The sequence below is a fragment of the Prunus dulcis genome, chromosome 1 (assembly GCF_902201215.1).
Source record: "Prunus dulcis chromosome 1, ALMONDv2, whole genome shotgun sequence".
NCBI lineage: Eukaryota > Viridiplantae > Streptophyta > Magnoliopsida > Rosales > Rosaceae > Prunus > Prunus dulcis.
The window spans coordinates 11655969-11676708 of NC_047650.1; the positions used below are offsets into that span (position 1 = coordinate 11655969).

Below are 20740 nucleotides of genomic sequence, written 5' to 3' on the forward strand. Positions count from 1 at the left end.
TTGAAGCAGAGTTTAACGAAAATTCCAATTCCACTGATTTGCCTCAGCTCAAACACGAGAACCAAAATGGTTACTTCCCTTGCTGAGTATATTTGTTAACGTCGGAAACGGTAATAGATGACCAATCAAACCCGGGTACGACGAGTTTTGCATAGGATCGAAAGTAGTCGAATCCAGCTTGCATCACACGCTTCTTTGACTCCACTGCATTAGATGAGTTCTTGTATTTTTGAACAGCTACACTCCGAAGTCATTTGTGTCTACGCTTCATGCGCTGGAACTTCACCCTATCCAGATTGGCCTGCCTTTTGTCATCTTCAATTTGGCCTTCAACAAATTCCAAACGTGCCCTTGCCCTTTGGATTTCATCACCAAGTTGAAGATGCCTCTCCTTCCAAAAAGCAACAACTCTTTCAGACTCAAAACTTCCAACAAAATGGTCATTCTGTCTAGGAATGTGACATTGCTTGTCTGGTGACTCACTTGCATGTCGAAGGCGGTCTTTGTTTGGAGGGGTGTTTATTATGCTCACATCAAACTTGGTTAGTAAATCCATTCTTTGGGGGGAATGAGTTTGTATGGAGGAGAGAGTTTCAGTAGATGGAGACAGATTCGGTGGAGGAGTGAGTTTTGTGTGGAAGGAGAATTTATATGAAAGGGGTGATAGTAATACCAATAAAAGGGTTCCCGCCAAAAAATATTTGGTTGACAATGTATAAATTAATTTTTGGTCTGATACAATCTAAGTTTAATCCTAACTAGTTTGGTTGAGTTCACTAAGTAGATGTCACTTCCATTGAGTTTCTTTCAACCACTATCAGTGGTGTAAGGAGAGTGTGAGGTTGACATGCTTGAAAAGCAAAACCTGACACCTCTTTTTTTTAAAATTGAAAAAAAGTACATATGTTGACTACACACAAGCTTTGGTATGTTGGTCTATAAACCTATGTTCCCTTTCTCAAACGAAATTGCATATGCAATCCTCATCCTCCCAAAACAAAGAGGATTATTCAAGCATGTCAACCTCTTCAGGCGCCAACAACACAATCGAAGATGACAAATTGGAGTCGCAGGTTCTATTTCCACATTGTACTCACCGATCCCTTCCTTTTTCAACATCATTTGGGAGTGAGGGGGACTCCGATGATCCATTAGAGGCAATACATGCAGTCAGTGGCAAGCTGGATTATAATTCCAGACTGATCAATTCATGGCACGAGAAATGTGTTGAAGACGAGGCAATTTTGGCTGATCTTAACATTAGAGTGAACAAAGCGTTCTCCCAAAAGAACAAGTACTTGAAGCTGAGTCATAAAAGGAAGTTGAAAGCTGAGGAGTTGGATACAGTAATGAATGATGAAATGAAAGGTTGTTTGATGAACCATATGCGATGCGAAGAGCACCATAGTGAACTGGAGTTGGCATTCAACGAAGGATTAGAAAAATTCCGAGCATTTGCGGCAACTACTCACACATACCCCTGATGCTGTGAGAGAGATACTAGACGATGGTGGTGACATGAATGAGCATAAGCACGTCAAAGCTGCTCGGAAGAAGCCGACCGATAAGATTAAGTGATTGCGGCTACCGCTGTTCAGTTGGTTGAGGGTGATCGTGGTATTGCACAAATTTGAAGTATATTCCCTTAATGTCATTATCTAATTTAAAATAACAGAAATATTAGTTTCATTTGCTTCATATATAATTATTGGGACTATGTATTGCAAGTCATCATGTGTTCCTTCTGTCTAACATTATATTTTGCAAATATCGAAATATTATTCAATAAGCAATCAATATCACAGCAAGGTGGGAATCAGTAAAGTCTCATTATCATGTCCATTCACATTAAAGAGCTGGCGTACTTTTTCTCAAAAAAAATGACACGTGAGTCATAAGTAACATAACATGTGCTATACATTGTTTAGTGAATGGTTTATGGTTTATTTATATATAATAAAATTCCAAATATTGCTGAAGATTTATTTGGTCTATATCCCTAGGGATATGAGTGGCCATAAGCATGTGAGACCTGCTAAGAAGAAGCTGACGAGTACGACCGAGTGATTGTGGCTACCGTTGTTCAGTTGGTTGGGGAGATCGTGGTATTGCTAAGAGGGATCACATAATATGTTTTGCAATCAAATTTTCTTTTGTGTGTGGAATTATGAGTAGTTCAAAAGTTAGTGTACCCTTTAATATTCTCCAACCGTTCGAAATGTGATTAGCTGCAATGTACTTTTTTACACGCTGCTTTCTAATCGTTCTGTTCCAACAAAGTGCTTCAAGTATCCTTCAGTTACAAATGTTTACAAAATCGTGCCCCTAATAACCAGTCGAGCTCAGATCTTAATAACCAGTAAAACACTAGAACATAACATTCGGAAAAAGAGGGTACTGCTGGAAATCATTAGTGGTAATGGAAACAACAGCTGGCTGCTGGAAATACTGCATTAGCCTGTGATGTAATCAATGAATCTCTGTTAAAACATAATTCACCATAAACTACCCATTTTACATGGTAAAAGTCATTGCTTCTTCACATAACTCAAAATTTGATACTTTATCAAATGTCTATGAAAATTTCTAAATAAGGAGAAGACGTAAAATTAACATGTGTCCAAATTTCATGCAAGAATGAAACCAAGCAAATTTTCATTTCAATTACCAGTGGACATAGTAAGAGCTTATTGGTGGACATGAACAAAAAAATAATAATAATAAAAACTGAATCTAGAAAACTTCACCTGATCATTAATCTTCATAACAACCAGATTTCGTCTAATAGAAACATAAATCATTCAGTTGGTCCGTGCATCCTGTCAAATTCGTCGAATAATGGGTCACTATGATCTATTGGAGTTGATTTGTCATTGTTCGACGGTGATGTCCTGCATAAACATCAAACACAAGCACATAAAAAATTTACCTATTCAAATTTTAGGTGTTATTATAAATAGTTTTAACATCTTAAGGTGTGTTCAAATTTCTTGGGCATTGTCTTCTATCATGACCAATGTGTCCATACTCCTGACAATGTCTAATCCCTCGCTTCATTGCCTTTTCCTTTGCTCCCGTTACCCATTTCGACCTTCCTTTGCACCTTACTCTCTTAGCGTCTTTCATATATTGTGTTTGAGAGCTGGACCCTCCAACTTCGTTATTACTTGGTTCATCCTTCAACAACTTCAACTTCACCCGCAAACTTTTTAGAGTCTCTGACAGTAGCTCACATCCTTCTTCATACATTATGCATCCTCAACCACATCTAAAGCAAGTCAGGACATTGTACTCCGCTTTATTAAAAGACCAGGATCTGCACAATCTTTAATTTCGTTGCCATTTGCATCTGACACCAATCCAAATTTCGCAGTTTTCTTCCACCTCTTCAAAATATATTTTTCGGGCATATATTCAATCTGGTCCCTTCTGAATAATGCTAGGATGTGGTTGCAAATAATTCTAACAAATTCAAATCTTTTGCCGCTACACGATGCGTGGTCAGAATCTTTGACATATACGACTTCTGCCACTCTTGTTTCCCAATTTTTCCTTTCGCTCACGTTAAAGACAACTTTAGAAGCATCCTCTGTTTTGAGCTCTAGGAAACATGTTGTACTTTGTATTAGTTCTTGCTCAAACTTTTGAAACAATGTCCTTGTGTACAAGGTAGCCATTTGTTTGTTCATTGGCATCGGTAGAATACATTGAGCCACTTCAAATGCATCTATGTGATCAGCAACTAACTCTTTTTGACGTTGATGAGAAAGTGCCCTCTCAAATCGTATTATGAAATCCGTCAATGAATTTCTCCTTGATATGTATTGCTTGAAAAAACCATGAGAACCTTCCGCTCTTTGGCTGCTTGACATTCCAGCGGCAAAAAATTGTCGTGCGTCGGCTGGAACCCAAGATTCCCTTAAATCAAACATTGAACTTAGCCATGGATGGTCAGTCAAACCAGCCTTTGTAACCACAATATTCCATTTTGCATCAAACTCATCCTTATTGTCATTATCCCATATGGCTTTCTGAAATTCACGCCAATACTCATTATAAGCGTCACGTGGTAACTTAACAGAGAACTTTGATGTGATGTGCCATATGCAAAGTCGATGAAATGTAGTCGGGAAAGCTATTGAAATCGCTCTGGTCATTGCCGCATCTTGATCTGTAATGATCGTTTTAGGTTTGCTACCTGGCATGGCTTTCTTAAACTCCTCAAACATCCAAATAAACGACTCAGTCGTTTCCTTGCTCAAAAATGCGCATGCTAAGACAATTGTCTGACCATGGTTATTAACTCCCAACATTGATGCAAATGTCAAGTCGTATCGATTCGTGTTGAATGTGATATCAAATACAACAACATCTCCATAAAACCCGTACGCCCGTCTAGAAGTTGCATCTGCCCAAAAACATCGACTAAACCTGTCATGGCCATCTCCCTCAATCTTGAAATAAAAAGCCTTATTTTTATTCTGTTCAGCCATAAAAATACTCGGTCACTAGTTCAACATCGTGGTTCCTCAACTTCCCATTCACACTACATTCAAGATTGTAGATATCTTTTTTGATAAAACCGATTTTATCCATTCCTCCGGATTGCACCTCGAAAATACTTACCTTCTGATGAATGATAATATTAACTGAACCCAACTGTTTTGTGAGTACTTTTGTAGAATCTGAAATATGACGGTATGATCTTAATAAATGCATTCTTTCTGAGGGTGTCATCTTATGATTGTGTCCCTCTGCAAAAAGAGAGATGGTATACTTCTTGCTCCCATTTGTCTTCACAACCCCAATCTTAGCTTTGCAATTGCATCTACTTATTCCCCGTTGTCTTTTTCTCTCCCGAGTTTCATCCCTCCTGCATGCACCTTGTTTGCAACATACAAATTCTTTCCTCAAAATCTCTTTCTTATTTTTCCCCCAAAAGCTGGAATGAAGTCGAATACCAAAGCCAGCCAAGAATGCATATCTATTATAGAAATTATAAACGAGGTCAAGCGAGTCGAACTTCATCCCAACTGCTGGTGTTTCCTCATTTCTTACTTCAGGAATATAAACCCTCCCATTAGCTGTTGCACATTCATCACTCTCTGAGCCCCCGGACATTTTATCTACGTATATTATTGATCCACTTCTATATTACTGCATAGCAAATATTAATTCATTAATCAATCATTACTACATCACAACATATCAATGCATTCCACTTACACAAAACACGCATAGCCTAACTTGTTGGATTCCGATTACACAAAACGCAAGCAAAATTTAATAATAGTTACGTCATCTCTTGTGAAATAATCTGGAAAAAATAACATTAGAACCAACATGTTCAACTAAGAACACAAATGCAATTCAAACCAGCAATCACATAACTTTACCCAATATCCTCTCCAAATGCTTACTCCTAATGTCATTAAGCCTAAGTTTAGGATCTTTTACCTACATTTCATAATTTCCCACCCCCACCAAAAACAATCAACTAAGTATATTGAATATTCATAAGGAAATGACACATTATTGATTCCAAAAATGACGCATTATTGATGCTACAAATGACGAATTTCCCACCCTCACAAAAAACAAACCAAACCCAATTAAATCAATCCAACAAGTGAACTTACCTCTCAAAATCAATCGGGAGCTCCGAAGTCAGTCAGCTTGAGAGAATGTGGTGGACATTAGAGAAGACTCTTTGGTATTTGAGACTCCATCTCTACCAAAATCGAGGAACAACTGCTGCTGTGGCTTCTAGCTACAAACAGAGAGGTATGCTACTTTGCTTTCATCTGGAATCTTGTCAGCTGAATGAAAAAGAGAAGGGGTTTTCACTTGAGCCATAGAATCAAAACAGGGCAACAGCTAGGTAAGAGCCATTAATCGTAATACCAAGGATACCATAGATTGCAGGCCTCCCAAGGAGCTGATGACAATGGAGCGACTATAGGGTTTGGGAGCTTTGGATCCTTCTAATTGTGGGTTTGCTTTACATTCAAAAATAGAGGACTGTGTTCTTGAGTTTTTCACAGAGAGGGAAAGAGGGAAAGATCTTCAACTGAAGTTGGGTTTCTATCGGGTTAGATTTCAACCCGATTCTACATGCACCATCTTTTAAAAACTCACCGTTGGATGAAATCCACTCAAAACCCATGAAGTTTGCATGTTGCAAGTCCAACAAGAATATTGGTCGAGATTCGAGAACTATTCATGCACTGCCGAAAAAGGATATGAAATTAAAATCATCACCGAAATGAGTAAAACTTCTCTACCAGCCTAAGAACAGGTGAGAAAAACCTACCTACCACACTGAGATACCACCACAAAGTTACTTACGTATTGTCATTTGATTTAACTTTACTACAAGATAGTATTTGATTGATTTGAAATACCGTTACAATGACATTCTGATTGTTTAAAAATTATTCTTCAACATCATGTACGTCATTGACCCAAAAAAAGAAAACTGCATACCACCAACTCATGATATTGTAAGTCCAAACATGTGCAACATCGATATGTGTTGATTACTAGCTTGCCCAAACAAATGAGTTTAATTTCCTTGAAATATCGGACATGGCATGGTTTTTCAACATTTTCAAAATTTATTTATTGCTAGTAGATAATATATACATCACTCTATATGCTATATTAGGAGGAATATAAGGAAAGTCGTCGGAGCGTGGGTAGGCAATTGTCAAGAGTAAACTTATGTAGATCCCACAATCGATTCTATTCACAAAAAAGCCTTGGGTAGAGTTATTGTAGGAGGTAAGAAACTCATAAGGGGTGAACTCATGTGACACCAAATGCAAGGGTCCTACCTCTTGTGAGTATGTTGCCCTAGGCGGCAATCCTACTTATAATTTTCTCATTGCCCACACTCTGATTGATAGATTATAATTGTTCGATTATACGAACGTGAATAAATGTTAATTTGTGACATAATTCATTAATATCTTGGTATGTCAGTTAACCCTACCAAAGTTCTTTTTTTATTATACTATTTTTCATTTGACTAGCAACTTGCATGCGTATTATATTGGTTTATTATATCTTAAATTTGAGTTTGACACACTTAATAATATACCCATATGCATATTACGTACAACTCAAACATATTGATTGTTTATTCAATCCACCTTGCATATCTGGGTCATGATGCCATTAATGGATGATGAATGAATCAAATCTCTATGACATGAGGGGTTCATATTGCAAGTTTGTTGTGGAGAGTTCATTAAAAAGGAGATTGTCATTTACAATTCACTTAATTTCTCCATAAATATGACATGTTTTGCATGCTAATTACATGCATTAGTCATCCAATTTCGCGATCATTATTTAACGGGGTCATTAGAGAAAGTGAGTGAGTGATATGTGAGACAAATCATATATGCATGCTATTCGTACGTTGTGAAATAAAAGACAATTTAATAAAGATTAAGAGTAAATGTATACATTATTAAGTTCCCAATACAATTTATTCTAAGTATATTAGCTTCTTTGTATACATTTTCATATATGCGAGACGTCTTTTTTCAATTACGGGCGCTACACGGGACTTATCATACTTTTTATTTATTTTTTATGCAGAGGGATTGAGAGAGGTAACCTTAAACCGTATATTAGCCTATTTGAAAAGAAGACTTGTGTGTCTATTTCTAGGGAGAAGAAATTATTATAAATAATAATAATTTTATAAAAAAGATAATTAATGTCACAATAAAAATCAATCATTTCAACCTAATCTTCATCATCATTTGTACTAAATCTTATAAATTAATTAATTAATTAATTAATTAATTTCACATGCATGCATCACCACCACTTGTAGTATCTACTTCTTTGGACTTCATCTTCCGTCATTCATTCATATTATATTTGATACTTGGCATGCTGTATTCTTCTGGCTGTGAAATCGTAATTGATAACTGCACAATGCAACTGAACTACCTTTGTTGTTCCTTTTTATCGTGAGTTACAAAATAGGAATAATGTAAAAAAAAAACTATCAGAAAACACTTCTCCCCATACCCGTTATTCCATCTTCCCCGACCTGTTTCCCTCTTCGTCGTCAATCCCTGCTCCTTCATCCATAGAAAGCCGCACCATCTCAGAACAGTGTTGTTTTAAACAACTTTGTTGTGTTGGTCTGTACCTTTCTCTGACTTCGGTAGTTGGAATGGTGGATGGATGGGTCTTTCTGATGACTCATTCACAATGACTGTCCCATCCACAAGAACTTTAAAAAAAAAAAAATCCATAGAGGGAGAATTAGATATTAGATATTGAAATTGGGTTATTAATGTGTCGATACAGAGAAAATCCAGGCAGAGGATCCGCATCTTTATCCTGTTCCTCTAAACTTGAATTAGAAACGAAGTCCGGCCTTTCTAAAAGTAAAAGCCACCTTTCCAAATAAACACGACAAAACCATTTTTCAATTAACGTGAAAGCAAGTACTCTCTTTCATCACATAAACAAACCAATTCCCTCACTTTCTCTATAAATATATATACGACATATTTTTTATCAAGGAACCACAACACAACACAACACAAAGAACACTTCCAATAACTCCCTCAAGACACATTAGTTCCCAAATGGGGGGTTCTACTAGCACTTCCTCCAATACAGTGTCATTGTTAACAACCAAAAAGAAAACTGTCAAAGACAAAACATTCACAGCAGCAGGCAACCTCATCAAGGTCCTCCCAACCGGCACCGTCTTCTTGTTCCAGTTCCTCAACCCTGTCTTGTCCAACACTGGCCACTGCGCCACCGTCAACAAATTCCTAAGCGCCATTCTCATCGCCATTTCAGGTTTCTCTTGCTGTTTTGCTTCCTTCACTGATAGTTACAAGGGCAGTGATGGAAAAACCCACTATGGGGTTGCAACAGCTAAGGGTCTTTGGCCCTCAACAAATTCTAACTCCGTGGCCTTGTCTGCTTACAAGCTTAGGTTTGGCGACTTTGTGCATGCCTTCTTTTCCTTGATTGTGTTTGCAGTTGTATCACTTTTGGACACCAACAGTGTCAGGTGCTTCTATCCAGGGTTTGAGTCCAGTGAGAAGGTTTTGCTGCAGGTGTTGCCTCCTGTCATCGGTGTAATTGCCTGTACTGTTTTCTGCGTGTTCCCTAATAATCGCCATGGAATCGGATACCCCTCCTCAAGTTCTGATTCTTCACAAGACTCAGACAAATCCTGAAGGAATTGAAGTATCTGTGCTTCTTGTTTAAATATGGCATTAGTGTTTGCTTAATTTCTTCTGTATCGATCCCTTTGGAACGCATGTAACAAGTTTCTATTGTGCCCTAAATTTTCCATTTATGAATTATAACTTGATCTCAATTCTCAAGTAGTTTAATAAGAAAGGCACTATTGGATAAGTATTGGACGTTGAAATTAACAACAAAAACTTAGAATACATTACATAGGTACAAAGTCTAACAGTAACTCTAAACACATTCTTCAAATTACAAGAAATTGGATCTTCTACATACTGCAGATCATACATAATTAAACCCATTTTCGTGTAAATTTCGACGCCATAGGTATTATATTCTTACATCAGCAAACAATCCATCTAGAAGGTTAGAAGATGAATTCTCATTCTCATCAAAGAAACCACTAGAAGCATGTTCTTTTCTGCGCAAAAACTTCATCTTGTCTGTTTTACAGGTTTATCTGCCACAATAAAAACTTGTTTGATTCCTATCATGGTGGGGAATTTCATAAGTTGTGCACGAGAAGGATCGTAAAAGTTGTACAAAATTACACCTACATATGGTGGGCATAAAAGAGATACTAAATTGAGCTTAGCCGATAAAATTCATTTTTAATCACCCACAACCCTTTCCTTTATTTTTCTATTGAAAATACCCAATTTTTTCAAATAAAACCCGATGATTAAGATCCAAGTAAGCAAGTTACCTAATCTAGCTTAAAATTTGATTTATTCTATTTTTCGGATTCTAAAACTACCCCTATTTACAAGTTAACATGTTATGTGGGGGTGTAACTAATGACACACGTTAAATTTGGAAAGATCTTCAAATGGTTGTAATGGATGTAGGAATTAATTTAGAAACTTATTCAAAATTAAATATTAAATTCAACATTAAGGTATTAGTAACATTTTGGTTTATTTAATAATTTTTTTTATTGTTTTCCTTTTATTAATTATACTACTAAATCTATTTTATTATAGTTTTATGAATAATGGTGTACATTCTAATTATGTTGAAAAATATTTTAATAATCTATTTATTGTTTGTTTTATGAAAAACATTTTTTTTTAAATGAACCTATTTTTTCTCTAAATAATATACCTTTTTTTTTTCTCTAAATAATGTACCCTTTTTTCTCTGAATAAAGTACCTATTACTTGTTTTATGAAAAATATATATTTTTTTTTAAATGAACCTATTTTCTCTCTCCAAATAATGTACCTATACACATTTATAGGTATATTGTAAAATAATTTACCTATGGGTAAATAATGTACCTATATTTTCTATAAATTATTGTGTACCTATTTTTAATTTATGAAAAATAGACGGAAATTTCAATTACAAAGTAACTGACTTAGTTTTTTTTATTTTAATTTTTTGGTAAATAATATACCTATGTTTTATTTAAATAATATATTTATATTTTATACGTATATATTTATATTTATATTTTTCATAGGTACATTATTGGATATGTAATTTACAGATATTTTTTTTGGTTTGCAATTTTAGGGGGCGATATGTGAGAGGGTAACAACCAAAAGAAATGATATGCTATTAATAGGGAGTATTAATTACAATATGATAGTTAATGAAATGCTTGAAATAAATCTATATATATATATATAACAAAAGGTAGAGAATGGTGAAACATTTAAAATACTAGAAAATACCTTGGTTAATTCAAACATTAAGAATTGACATTATTAATTAAATAAGGATAATATGGTAAATTCACATTTTTTTCATATTAAAAAAATAAATTTTAAAACAAAATCAAATAATAGGTCATACTTTTCTTGAACATAACTACCCATGTTATATTTTCTTAATTCTAAAAATAAAATAAAAAAGAAAAAAGAAAACCAATTGGCATATGCATGAGCATGTGCCAAGAGGCTAGTTATAAATAAAATATGAAGTTTGGTGACAACGATGTAAAAACATAGGAATACTTGGTCATTTAAATCTGAAATTGGGTTTTACATATAGATTTATAGAGTAATAGGTATATGTCTAAAAAATAGAAAATATAGGAATCTATATTGAACAAGTCCTAAAAAAAAATATTCTCTATTTTGGCTAGGGTGTTGGTTATCAGGTTAAAATCACTTTCTATTGAAGAGTAAAATAATCAATTTAGAAAGAAAGGAGTTTGTCTTGTATCAATACTAAAATCTTATACTGGTATGCCAGTCAAAGTTCAAACAATTTTGGTCATCAAGGAAAGTTAAATAATCTTATTTACTGATACTTGTTCTAATTTTTAGACTTCAAAATTAAAGGCCTACCTAATCCCACTTTTCCCCTCATCAGTTGAGCTAAGGCCTAGTGGACACCAGATAAAGTGACACCATAAGACTCCAAGAATTTATATTCCTAAGATGGATTCTAGAAGAAGGGAAAAATGATGTCCAACCGAGATTCTAGAAGAAAGGATACATTTAAATTTTAATACTTGTTGACAATATGCTTCTCTTTTATACATTCTTGAATACTTTAAAATTATTTCAAAATATATGAATTTGTGTTTTATGAGATACACATAGTCCAATTGAGAGTAATCATTGGTGAATGCTATGAAACGAAAAAAGCCTCACTTTGATGTAGTAGACATCAAACTGGATTACCTCTACAATTTTGTAACTATTTTCCTTTATGGCTTTAGGGCATATATATTTCTAAACACCAGAGCTTTGAACATGCAGGGGAACTTATACAGTGGCTGGCTTTTGGCCTATGGAGGATTTGGAAGTGTAGGAATGAGGGGATTTTTGAAGGGAAATCAATTGATCCCGAAGATGTTGCCTTGTGGTCGAAGCAAGTTCCAGAGTTCAGGGAGATGCAAGCGTTGAAACAATTACAACAGTGGGCCATGGACAATGAAGCAATATGGTTTGCTAATTGAGGCTGGGGCGTGTGGTTAGTGCATACTTTGAGAGGAGGTGTGGGTTGGGTGTGACGTGATAAATATGGTTTGCTAATTGAGGCTGGGGCTTTGGAGACTTACGTTGTTAATCTACACAGATGGTGGAGGCTCATGCGATCAGGGAGGCTATGACAGATGTGCGGCTAGTGGCATTAACAATTTAGAAGTGCTATCTGATTCTCAATCTATATCGCAATGCTGAACTGAATGGGAAGGTGGCGGTTGAGGCTGCTTTGGATGGGATCGTGTTTGACATTAGGGAGCTGGGCCTACAATTAGGAAATGTGAGATGAGGTTTATGTATGCACCACGGGCATGTAACCAAGCTCCTTATTTGGTGGCATGTAATGACACTACACCAAATTGGCTATTACGACTTGACATTTACGGCACGTTTTTTTGTACACGTCATTAATAACAGATATTTACGGCATATGACAAACAATGTCTTAAAAAGATAGTAAAACGTGTCGTTAATAACTTACATTTACGGCATATGAAAACATGCCTTAAAAGGATAATTTCTGTGTCTTTTAAAGGCGTTATTGTAAATACGCTGTGAATGCAAATTTTATACATATATATATATATATAATGACGTGCGACTGAGTACGTCGTAATTTGTAATTCAATTTTGTTTTTGCCGAAAACCCCCAATATATTTGCAATTCGCTAAAAATATAAGACTTTTAAAAAAAATTTCCCTCGTTTTATTTTTCATTCAGATGTGATGTTCGAGCAAAGCTGAAAGACTATTGCTCCACTTCTCTCTCCATCTCCCTCTCTCACAATTTATGGATTCTCTCTCACAGTTAATCGAGAGCTCCAGTTCCCCGTTTGCCAGAAGACTATTGCTCGAGCAAAGATGAATTCTCAGTGACAGTTCCTAAAGTCCTATTTTCTAAATCCCTAACCTCCATGCTTGATATTGAGTTTTTGTTTAGTTCTAGATGTCATTGCTTGCTTTATTGTGAATTCTATGTGAAAGTTTGTTTTTAATTGATTGAATTTGGATTATATATGTACAATTTATTATTGAATCCAAAATTCTACTTGGATATCTGATTTTGTTTTATTGAATCTGGGTCCTAGTTTTATGGATCCACTTAAAATCAGCCTCACTATCGCCCTAGGTTGCCAATGAAGATGTAGAAATGCCTGATATGTATAGAATAAATAGAGATGCTTATTTTTTAGATGATGGTGTTGTGGAACCAACACATAAAAGAGAAGAGCCAAGTTTTACAAGTTTGTTGGAAGATGCTGAAATTGCTTTATTTCCTGGTTGTATGAAGTACATTGTGAGATCCCACATCGATCAAACGGAGAGGGGGTGATGTGCCTTATATGGCACACCTCGCATCAAAATAGTGGGAGGTCTTTTGGGAGCTCACTGGCTTTGGGTTCGTAGGAACTCCAAAGTTAAGCGAGTTGGAGGCTGGAGCAATCCCAGGATGGGTGACCATCCTGGGAAGTTGCTTCGTGAGCTCCCAGAAACAAAACTGTGCGGGCTGGTGAGAATGTAGCCAGGCCCAAAGCGGACAATATCCTGCTACGGCGGAGCCGGTCCGGGGTGTGACATACATGAAGATGCACTACTACATTTTACACTTTGCGCGACGAAGAGAATTTCATTGCGTAAAATACATTGTAATCGCACAAATTTCAGAGTGACAGAAACTTCGTCGCGCAAAGATCGTGAAAAAAGACTTTGCGCGACGAAAAAATATGGGCCGCGCAAAGTAACTTTGAGCGACGAAAAAATATTGGCCGCACAAAACTTTGCGGTACGAAACACACACAAAAAATATTGGTCGCCCAAAGTCTCAAAAAAATTTATAAAAAATAAAAAATTCCCGCGTCCCATTTTTGGTACTTGCCCACATTTTTAGAGTTTTGCGTGACAAAATATTTTTCGTGTTTTAAATTTTTTTAATTAAAATAAACTAATTTAATAGTTTGCGCTACAAAATATTTTGTCGCGAAAGGTTTTTGACTTTTTGTTTTATTATTTCTTTAATATTAATTTATTCAAATTTTTACTTTTTAAATTTAATTTAATTGTGTATTTTTTTAAATCACTTTAATTTAAATTGATATTAATTTAATTATATTAATTTTTTTGAATTTTTACTTTTAAATTTAATTTAATTGTAAGATTTTTCTTAATTACTTTAATTTAAATTGACATATTCAAAATAAAATTACATATGAAAAATAGTGATCAAATTATCCAATAAATATATATATATAATATTCAAAATGTACACATAAATTAACAAAGTACAATAATAAAATCCTAATACAAGCGTATTGTAGTGGTAGTGGCGGATGATATGTTTTGATAGCTTCCTAATCCTCAACTTTAGCCATCAAAGTCTCGATGATTACCTACAAAAAAAAAAAACAATTATGGTCAAATAACAACAACAACAAAAAAAAGAATGCATAATCTCCCCTAAAATTGTTATACCACAAATCCAACCCAAACTCCAATCTCTCCATTTTACTCAACCCCAAACCCCAAACAAACTCAAAACTAACTCCAAAAACACATATTAATGAAAAAAATTTAAAATTTGGAGAGAATATACCTTTTGGCAAGATTGAGAGTGAGTGAGAATGAGAGGCAGAAGTGAGTGTGAGAGAATTAGATAAGATAGTGATAGAGAGATTAGAGCGTGAGAGATAGTTAAAAGATAGATGAGAGAGTGAGTGAGAGTGAGAGATAGTGAAGAGAGAGATTAGAGATTAAGTGAGAGGAGTGAGTGTGAGAGAAAGGGTGGGATTTGGGGAGAGGGAAAGAGAGAGGAGAGGTAAGAGTAGAGAAAGACATTGAGAAAATGGTGGAGGAGTTATTTCGGTTTTAAAAATCGCATCACTTTCCGCGACGAAAAATATTGTTGGTCACGCAAAGTTTTGCGCGACGAAACATATTGGTCGCGCAAAGTCTAAAAAAATTATTTAAAAAAAAAAAATTCCCGCATCCCATTTTTGGTACCCGCCAAAATTTTTAAATTTTTGCGCGACGAAAAATACATATTGGTCGCGCAAAGTCTAAAACAATTATATATAAAAACTTCCGCGTCCCATTTTTGGTACCCGCCCAAATTTTTGCGCAACGAAAAATATATATTGGTCGCGCAAAGTTTTGAGCAACAAAAAATATTGGTCGCGCAAAGTCTAAAGTTTTTTTTTAATTTTAAAAACCCGTATCCCATTCTTGGTACTTGCCCAAATTTTTTTAGTTTTGCACGACGAACTGTTGGTCGCGCAAACTTTTGAGAGACGAAAAATTGGTTCGTAGCACAATATTTATAAAAATAATTGTTATGAATAATAAAAAATAAAAAAATATTTTATGATTTAAAATATAATTAAGGTGAAAGCTACTTAATAAATGTATATACTATTCAATTTCTTAAGTGTTATACGTACAAAATAAATAAATTTAAAGCTACTTAATAAATATATATATATATATATACACACACACACACACCATTCAACGATCCAATCGTAAGACTTGTTAAGTATATACTACAAGGAAAAACCTCTTTCGCCACGAAATCCTTTGCGACCAACCCAAATTTGGTCGCCAAAGCAAGGTTATGGGAGACGAAGTTTTTTATTTCGTCGCCAATAATTTCGTCAAATTTATTAACTAATTTACCAGAAAATATGTCCGAATGGCTACCAAAAGATTTGGTCGCTAGGGGAGGAATTGGCGACCAATCACAAGATTGGTTGCCTTTAAGCTTGAAAATTATTGGCGACTAAATTATGTTGTCTCTAAAATTGCTTGCGTTGTCTCTAAATTTGAGATGCCGCGAAAATATTTTGTGAGATACCGCCCAAATATTTCTTGAAACTTGGCGACCAATTTTTTTGGTCGCTGTTCCTGTAAAAAAGAATATAAAGTATTTAAACTGTGTCGTTTTCCTTATTTGACATGTTGGCAACCAAATAGCTTGGTGGCTGATTTTATGAGACTATAAATTAAAAAAATTTCCCTAACCTGTTACTTCCCCCAATTTACTTCCCTCGCATCCACTCTCTCCGCCGTCTTCCACACCACCGATGCCTTCAACTAAGTCCTCCACGAACGCTCGCAATGAAATCTTCCAACGATGCCGGCCAATCACTTATATACCCACTATCTCTTCATCCCCCTTCAGATTTCTCATGGCCCTTATTTCTCACTCTCTTTCCCAAAATCATCCTTCATCGATGCCAACCACTTGCTGCTACGACAACATATACTAGAGATTCTCTGCAATGTGCTTAGCCACAGACCAACTCTGATTCAAAGGTGCTTTTATTATTTTTTGTTTATTTAGCTATTTTTCCGTAATTATTTGATTTTGATTCTGTAAAAATAAAATTTAGTTGGTTTTTGTCTTAGTAAAGATGTGGTCGACGACCCCTCAACCACTTCTCATCTGCTGTCTCTATGTTAGGTATGAAAACTTCTCTAAATATTTTGAGTTACGAGTTTGGAATCATGGAAATGTTAAGATTTACCTTTTTTTTTTTTTATTATTATGAAGATTTCTTGTGCTTGCGTTGCCTGGTGGTGTCTTGTAATTGATGCTTTGTTTCTATGCTGGATCTTGCAGTGATTCAGCATTTTTCAGATTTCTTTGTTAAGCCTTCATTCAAGAACTTAATTCTTAAGGTCTTTTTATATTTTATTTATGTAAACTGTGAGAAGAAATAAAAGAGAAGCAACCTTGATTGAGCACTGCCATTTGAGAATTTTCCATTATGGATAATTGTAGCTATTAAAGACTTGAAGGCCCCTTCAGACAACCAAGAGACCAACGCTAGGCTGTGAATCTATTGTTGTAGATGGTAGGTTTGAGCATCCTTTGTTTTCCCTCTCTTTATTAGAAATAAAAAATTGTGCCACCATTTTATTTCTTTCTTGTGCCTTTTAAAAATTCTTGTTTGGCTCATATTCTTTTGAAACTTAATTTTTAAAGACCCCTCATTATAATTTTTTTTTTCCTTCTCTTTTCATATATCGGAGGACTTCAATGAATTCACTTAAATTGATAAGGTCTCTAGTCTGCAAGAGATATTTGGTTATGTACTGTGAATGAGTATATGTTATTGATTTAATTTTGTATTCCCCTGTTTCCATTTTAAAAGATCTTTTTGCTAGTGTTTAAATTTCAACCGAGAAGAAGTGAGTATTCTAAAGGTTGCTGTTATACATTATACGTATGTCCTTTGGGAAAGTTTTCCTAACATGACTAGGATTTTGAAGTTGGACATTTATGTTTTTTGCTTTCCTGCTTGTAGGAAAATGCCTAAGAAAAGAGTGGGTCTAACATGACTAGGATTTTGAAGTTGAACTTGCGTATCTGATTTTCAAACATCTGAGATGAAATTTTTCTCTCATTTTTGGCTAATGGAGATTGTGAATTGGCAATCAGGGTTGAGGAGCTATTTAAAAACATACATTGCCTATTTGATTTGGATTTTCTATTTTTCTCTGGTTCGATGTAGCAGTAGCCATTTTGATTTGGCTAGAAGATTTAGCTATAAGGAATTGCTTTCTGCTTTTTGAAACCAAACCAAATTCTCATTTGAAGCAATAAGTTTCTAGGAATCTGTTATACACATGAACTTATTTGATGACTGCAAATACCTATATTAATTTCTTGGACCTTGATTTGGAAAAGGGGGTGAAGGAGAGTGACTTCTAAACTGATTTTTAAGAGTTATATTCATTAACGAAAAGAGGTATATCTCATTTTTGCTTAAAATTTTGTTCCCATTATCCAATTGAAACTGTTAGCTAAACAGTGTGTAGTTGAAGATAAACAAGGTTGATCTTTTTCTCTTTATTTCAGTGTAGTATGGTGCTCCTATTTTTGTGTTTGTAAATGTGCAAGATGAACTATAATAAGAAGAAGAATCTTGTTAGGCACTGAGGTCTTCCAGTTAAGGTTGTGATTGATTACAACATGATGGCAATCTAGTAATCACAGTGATGATTATAGTGATTTAGATTGATAAGGTAGTGTTTTGTGCTTTAACTTTCAAATGATATGCCATTGGCATTGCAGGTGGGTTAGAGTTCTTTCTTTCTAGGAAGTGCAATTAAGTCTTAAGGTGCTTGGGTATTGCAGCTTGTTTTCATTTTACCTTGCTGATGCCCCTTTGGTCCACATCATAATTTTTCTGTTTGAGAAATTAGATATATCATTGTCCTTGTGTTTTTATTAATTTTTAACACTAGAAAGAATTATATTTTAAATTAAAGCTGGTCCTAAATCAAAATACCTGCATAGCTCTGCCAAGGACTTCTGCACTATTGTTGTTATTGTTATCAGTTCACTAAATAGGTTGAATAGAATATGGGATGCTTCCTTTGTGAGAAAAAGCTCTGTAACCTCTATGTACTCATATAAGCATACCCACTCTTTTTCCCCAAAGATTTCTGATGGCTTGAGTTATTTTCCACTCTCTGCCCCCAGACCATCTACCCTTCAGTTCGCTTTATCTTATAATGTGTTTAGAACAATGTCATTTAGGTGTCTTTAACTTTACCGGGGTAGTATCCTGTTTTTCCATGTCAGATTTATTTGAGGTGGAAGGATTTGGTTTGGGGTTTTGGACAGAGGACCATTTGAGGTAAGAACCTCTTCTTCCTATTACACTTGGTTCCATTTAAGGTGTGGATTATACTTTGGATTTTATGATTTATGTTTTCTAATGGGTTTGTGCCATGCATAATATTAGTCTTTACATTGGTTTTTCGTAACTGTTTTCCTTCTTTATTTGTGGTAATTGATGATTTGATTTCTGTTATTATCACAAAGGTATGCTTTGACAATCGATATTGAGAGCTATGAAAAATGAATTCAATTTTTTTAAGTTGGTTTATTGATGACCAGCAATCAGTTTTCTTATGTCGAACTCTTTTTTGATGGCTTATTTAGTTAAGATTGTGAATTTCAGCTTTGGTCTCTCTCTCTCTCTCTCTCTCTCTCTCTCTCTCTCTCTCTCTCTCTCTCTCTCTCTATATATATATATATTAATTTTAATTTTCTTGGTTTTGGCATCTTCTTGAGCATATTTCCTTATTTTGTTTCTTTTGTAAAGGAAGATGATGAGTTTGAGAAGGTCAAGCAAACAATTGGCAGTGTAATTCCACGATATTAGATCACAGCCCCTATCCCACGTGTTAAAAGATCATGACTACAAAACTTGAGGATACAAAAGGCATAGTATACATGTATTTTGTTTTGTTCAAAAGAGTGTACAAGCTTGGTAATAGTCTTAGAGTGGAGAAATAATGATTGCAGAACTTGGGTTTACCAAGGGCAAGAATATATGGAGCTTGGCCTCCAGTCTTTCAGTGGAATTTGGATATGTTATGTGTACTTGAATGGCTAGTACGCTTGTGTACTTTTGAATGAGAGAAATTTGTATTCATGTAATTTTCTATTGATCTATTGATCTAAATTTATTGTTTTTCGAAATTACAATATGTTAATGCACAAAAGGTTAATATTATCACAAAACATAATATAAATAAAGTCACCAAAAACTATCGGCGACCAACCAATCTATTGGTCGCCTAATCCTTCTTCAGTACGCGGCAAATTTTGGTAATTTTGCGGGAACCTGTCTTTATAGGCGACGAACTAATTATTAAAAGGCGACGAAACCAATTGGTCCCATAAAGGTTTTGGCGACGAAATTTTTTTTTCGTCGCCTTTTGTCACTTTTACTTTCAGCCACGAGCCTTAGGTGACCAATCTAGCGACGAAATTATTTCGTCGCTAAAGGCTTTTGGCGACGAATTGACAGCTTTTCGCGACCAAAACTGGTGGTCGCCAAAAGGGTTTTTCCTTGTAGTATATACCCCAAAAATCGCAAAAAATAAACATTCAGAGATCTAGTAACAGGACAAAACTTTTCGATATTTATAAATGAAAAATCACGATTTAACGGTTATTTTAACTCCGATTTTGATGATTTTTTTATAGCTACACTCCTTGACCCTATATGAATACAATGACTGAATTTGATCTTCAATTTAAAACATTTGCACTAGTAGATACCACAAAATCTTATGTTATATTTAACAAAAGTATAAATAAACTCTTAATTGTTAGTGAATATATTGTTTTGATGGCATATGCATTCTACTAAACTAGTTTCAACAATCCAACCGTCAAACTTGTTTTTTTATACTTCGAGATCATATACGCCAAAAATCGGAAAAAATAAACATTCATAGATCAAGTAACGAGACAAAACTGTTCGACGGTTATAAATGAAAAATCATGATTTAACGGTTATTTTAACTCCAATTTTGATGATTTTTTACAGCTACACTCCTTGACCCTATATCAATACAATGACTGAATTTGATCTTCAATTTAAAATATTTACACTAGTGGATACCACAAAATCTTATGTTATATTTAACTAAAGTATAAATAAACTCTTAATTGTTAGTGAATATATTGTTTTGATGGCATACGCATTCTACGAAACTAGTTTCAACGATCCAACCGTCAAACTTGTTTGCTTATACTT

The 20740-nt window shown here is 34.8% G+C and overlaps 1 protein-coding gene and 1 long non-coding RNA gene across 2 annotated transcripts; both read left to right on the plus strand.

Moving 5' to 3' along the window:
• The first annotated feature begins 8518 nt into the window (after positions 1–8518).
• Positions 8519–9389, plus strand: LOC117615732 (protein DMP2-like). Its single transcript, XM_034344873.1, has one exon. It carries the CDS (start codon positions 8619–8621, stop codon positions 9222–9224), a length of 606 nt encoding a protein of 201 aa, XP_034200764.1. The 5' UTR covers positions 8519–8618; the 3' UTR covers positions 9225–9389.
• Positions 9390–16587: 7198 nt separating this feature from the next.
• Positions 16588–19645, plus strand: LOC117620791. The gene is made up of 2 exons (XR_004584862.1): positions 16588–16638; positions 19295–19645. It is a non-coding gene; the product is annotated as an uncharacterized LOC117620791 (long non-coding RNA).
• Positions 19646–20740: the final 1095 nt, after the last annotated feature.

Bases quoted from the DNA above. Each gene is read 5' to 3' on its own strand.
- LOC117615732 (XM_034344873.1), top strand. From the start codon at position 8,619: ATGGGGGGTTCTACTAGCACTTCCTCCAATACAGTGTCATTGTTAACA.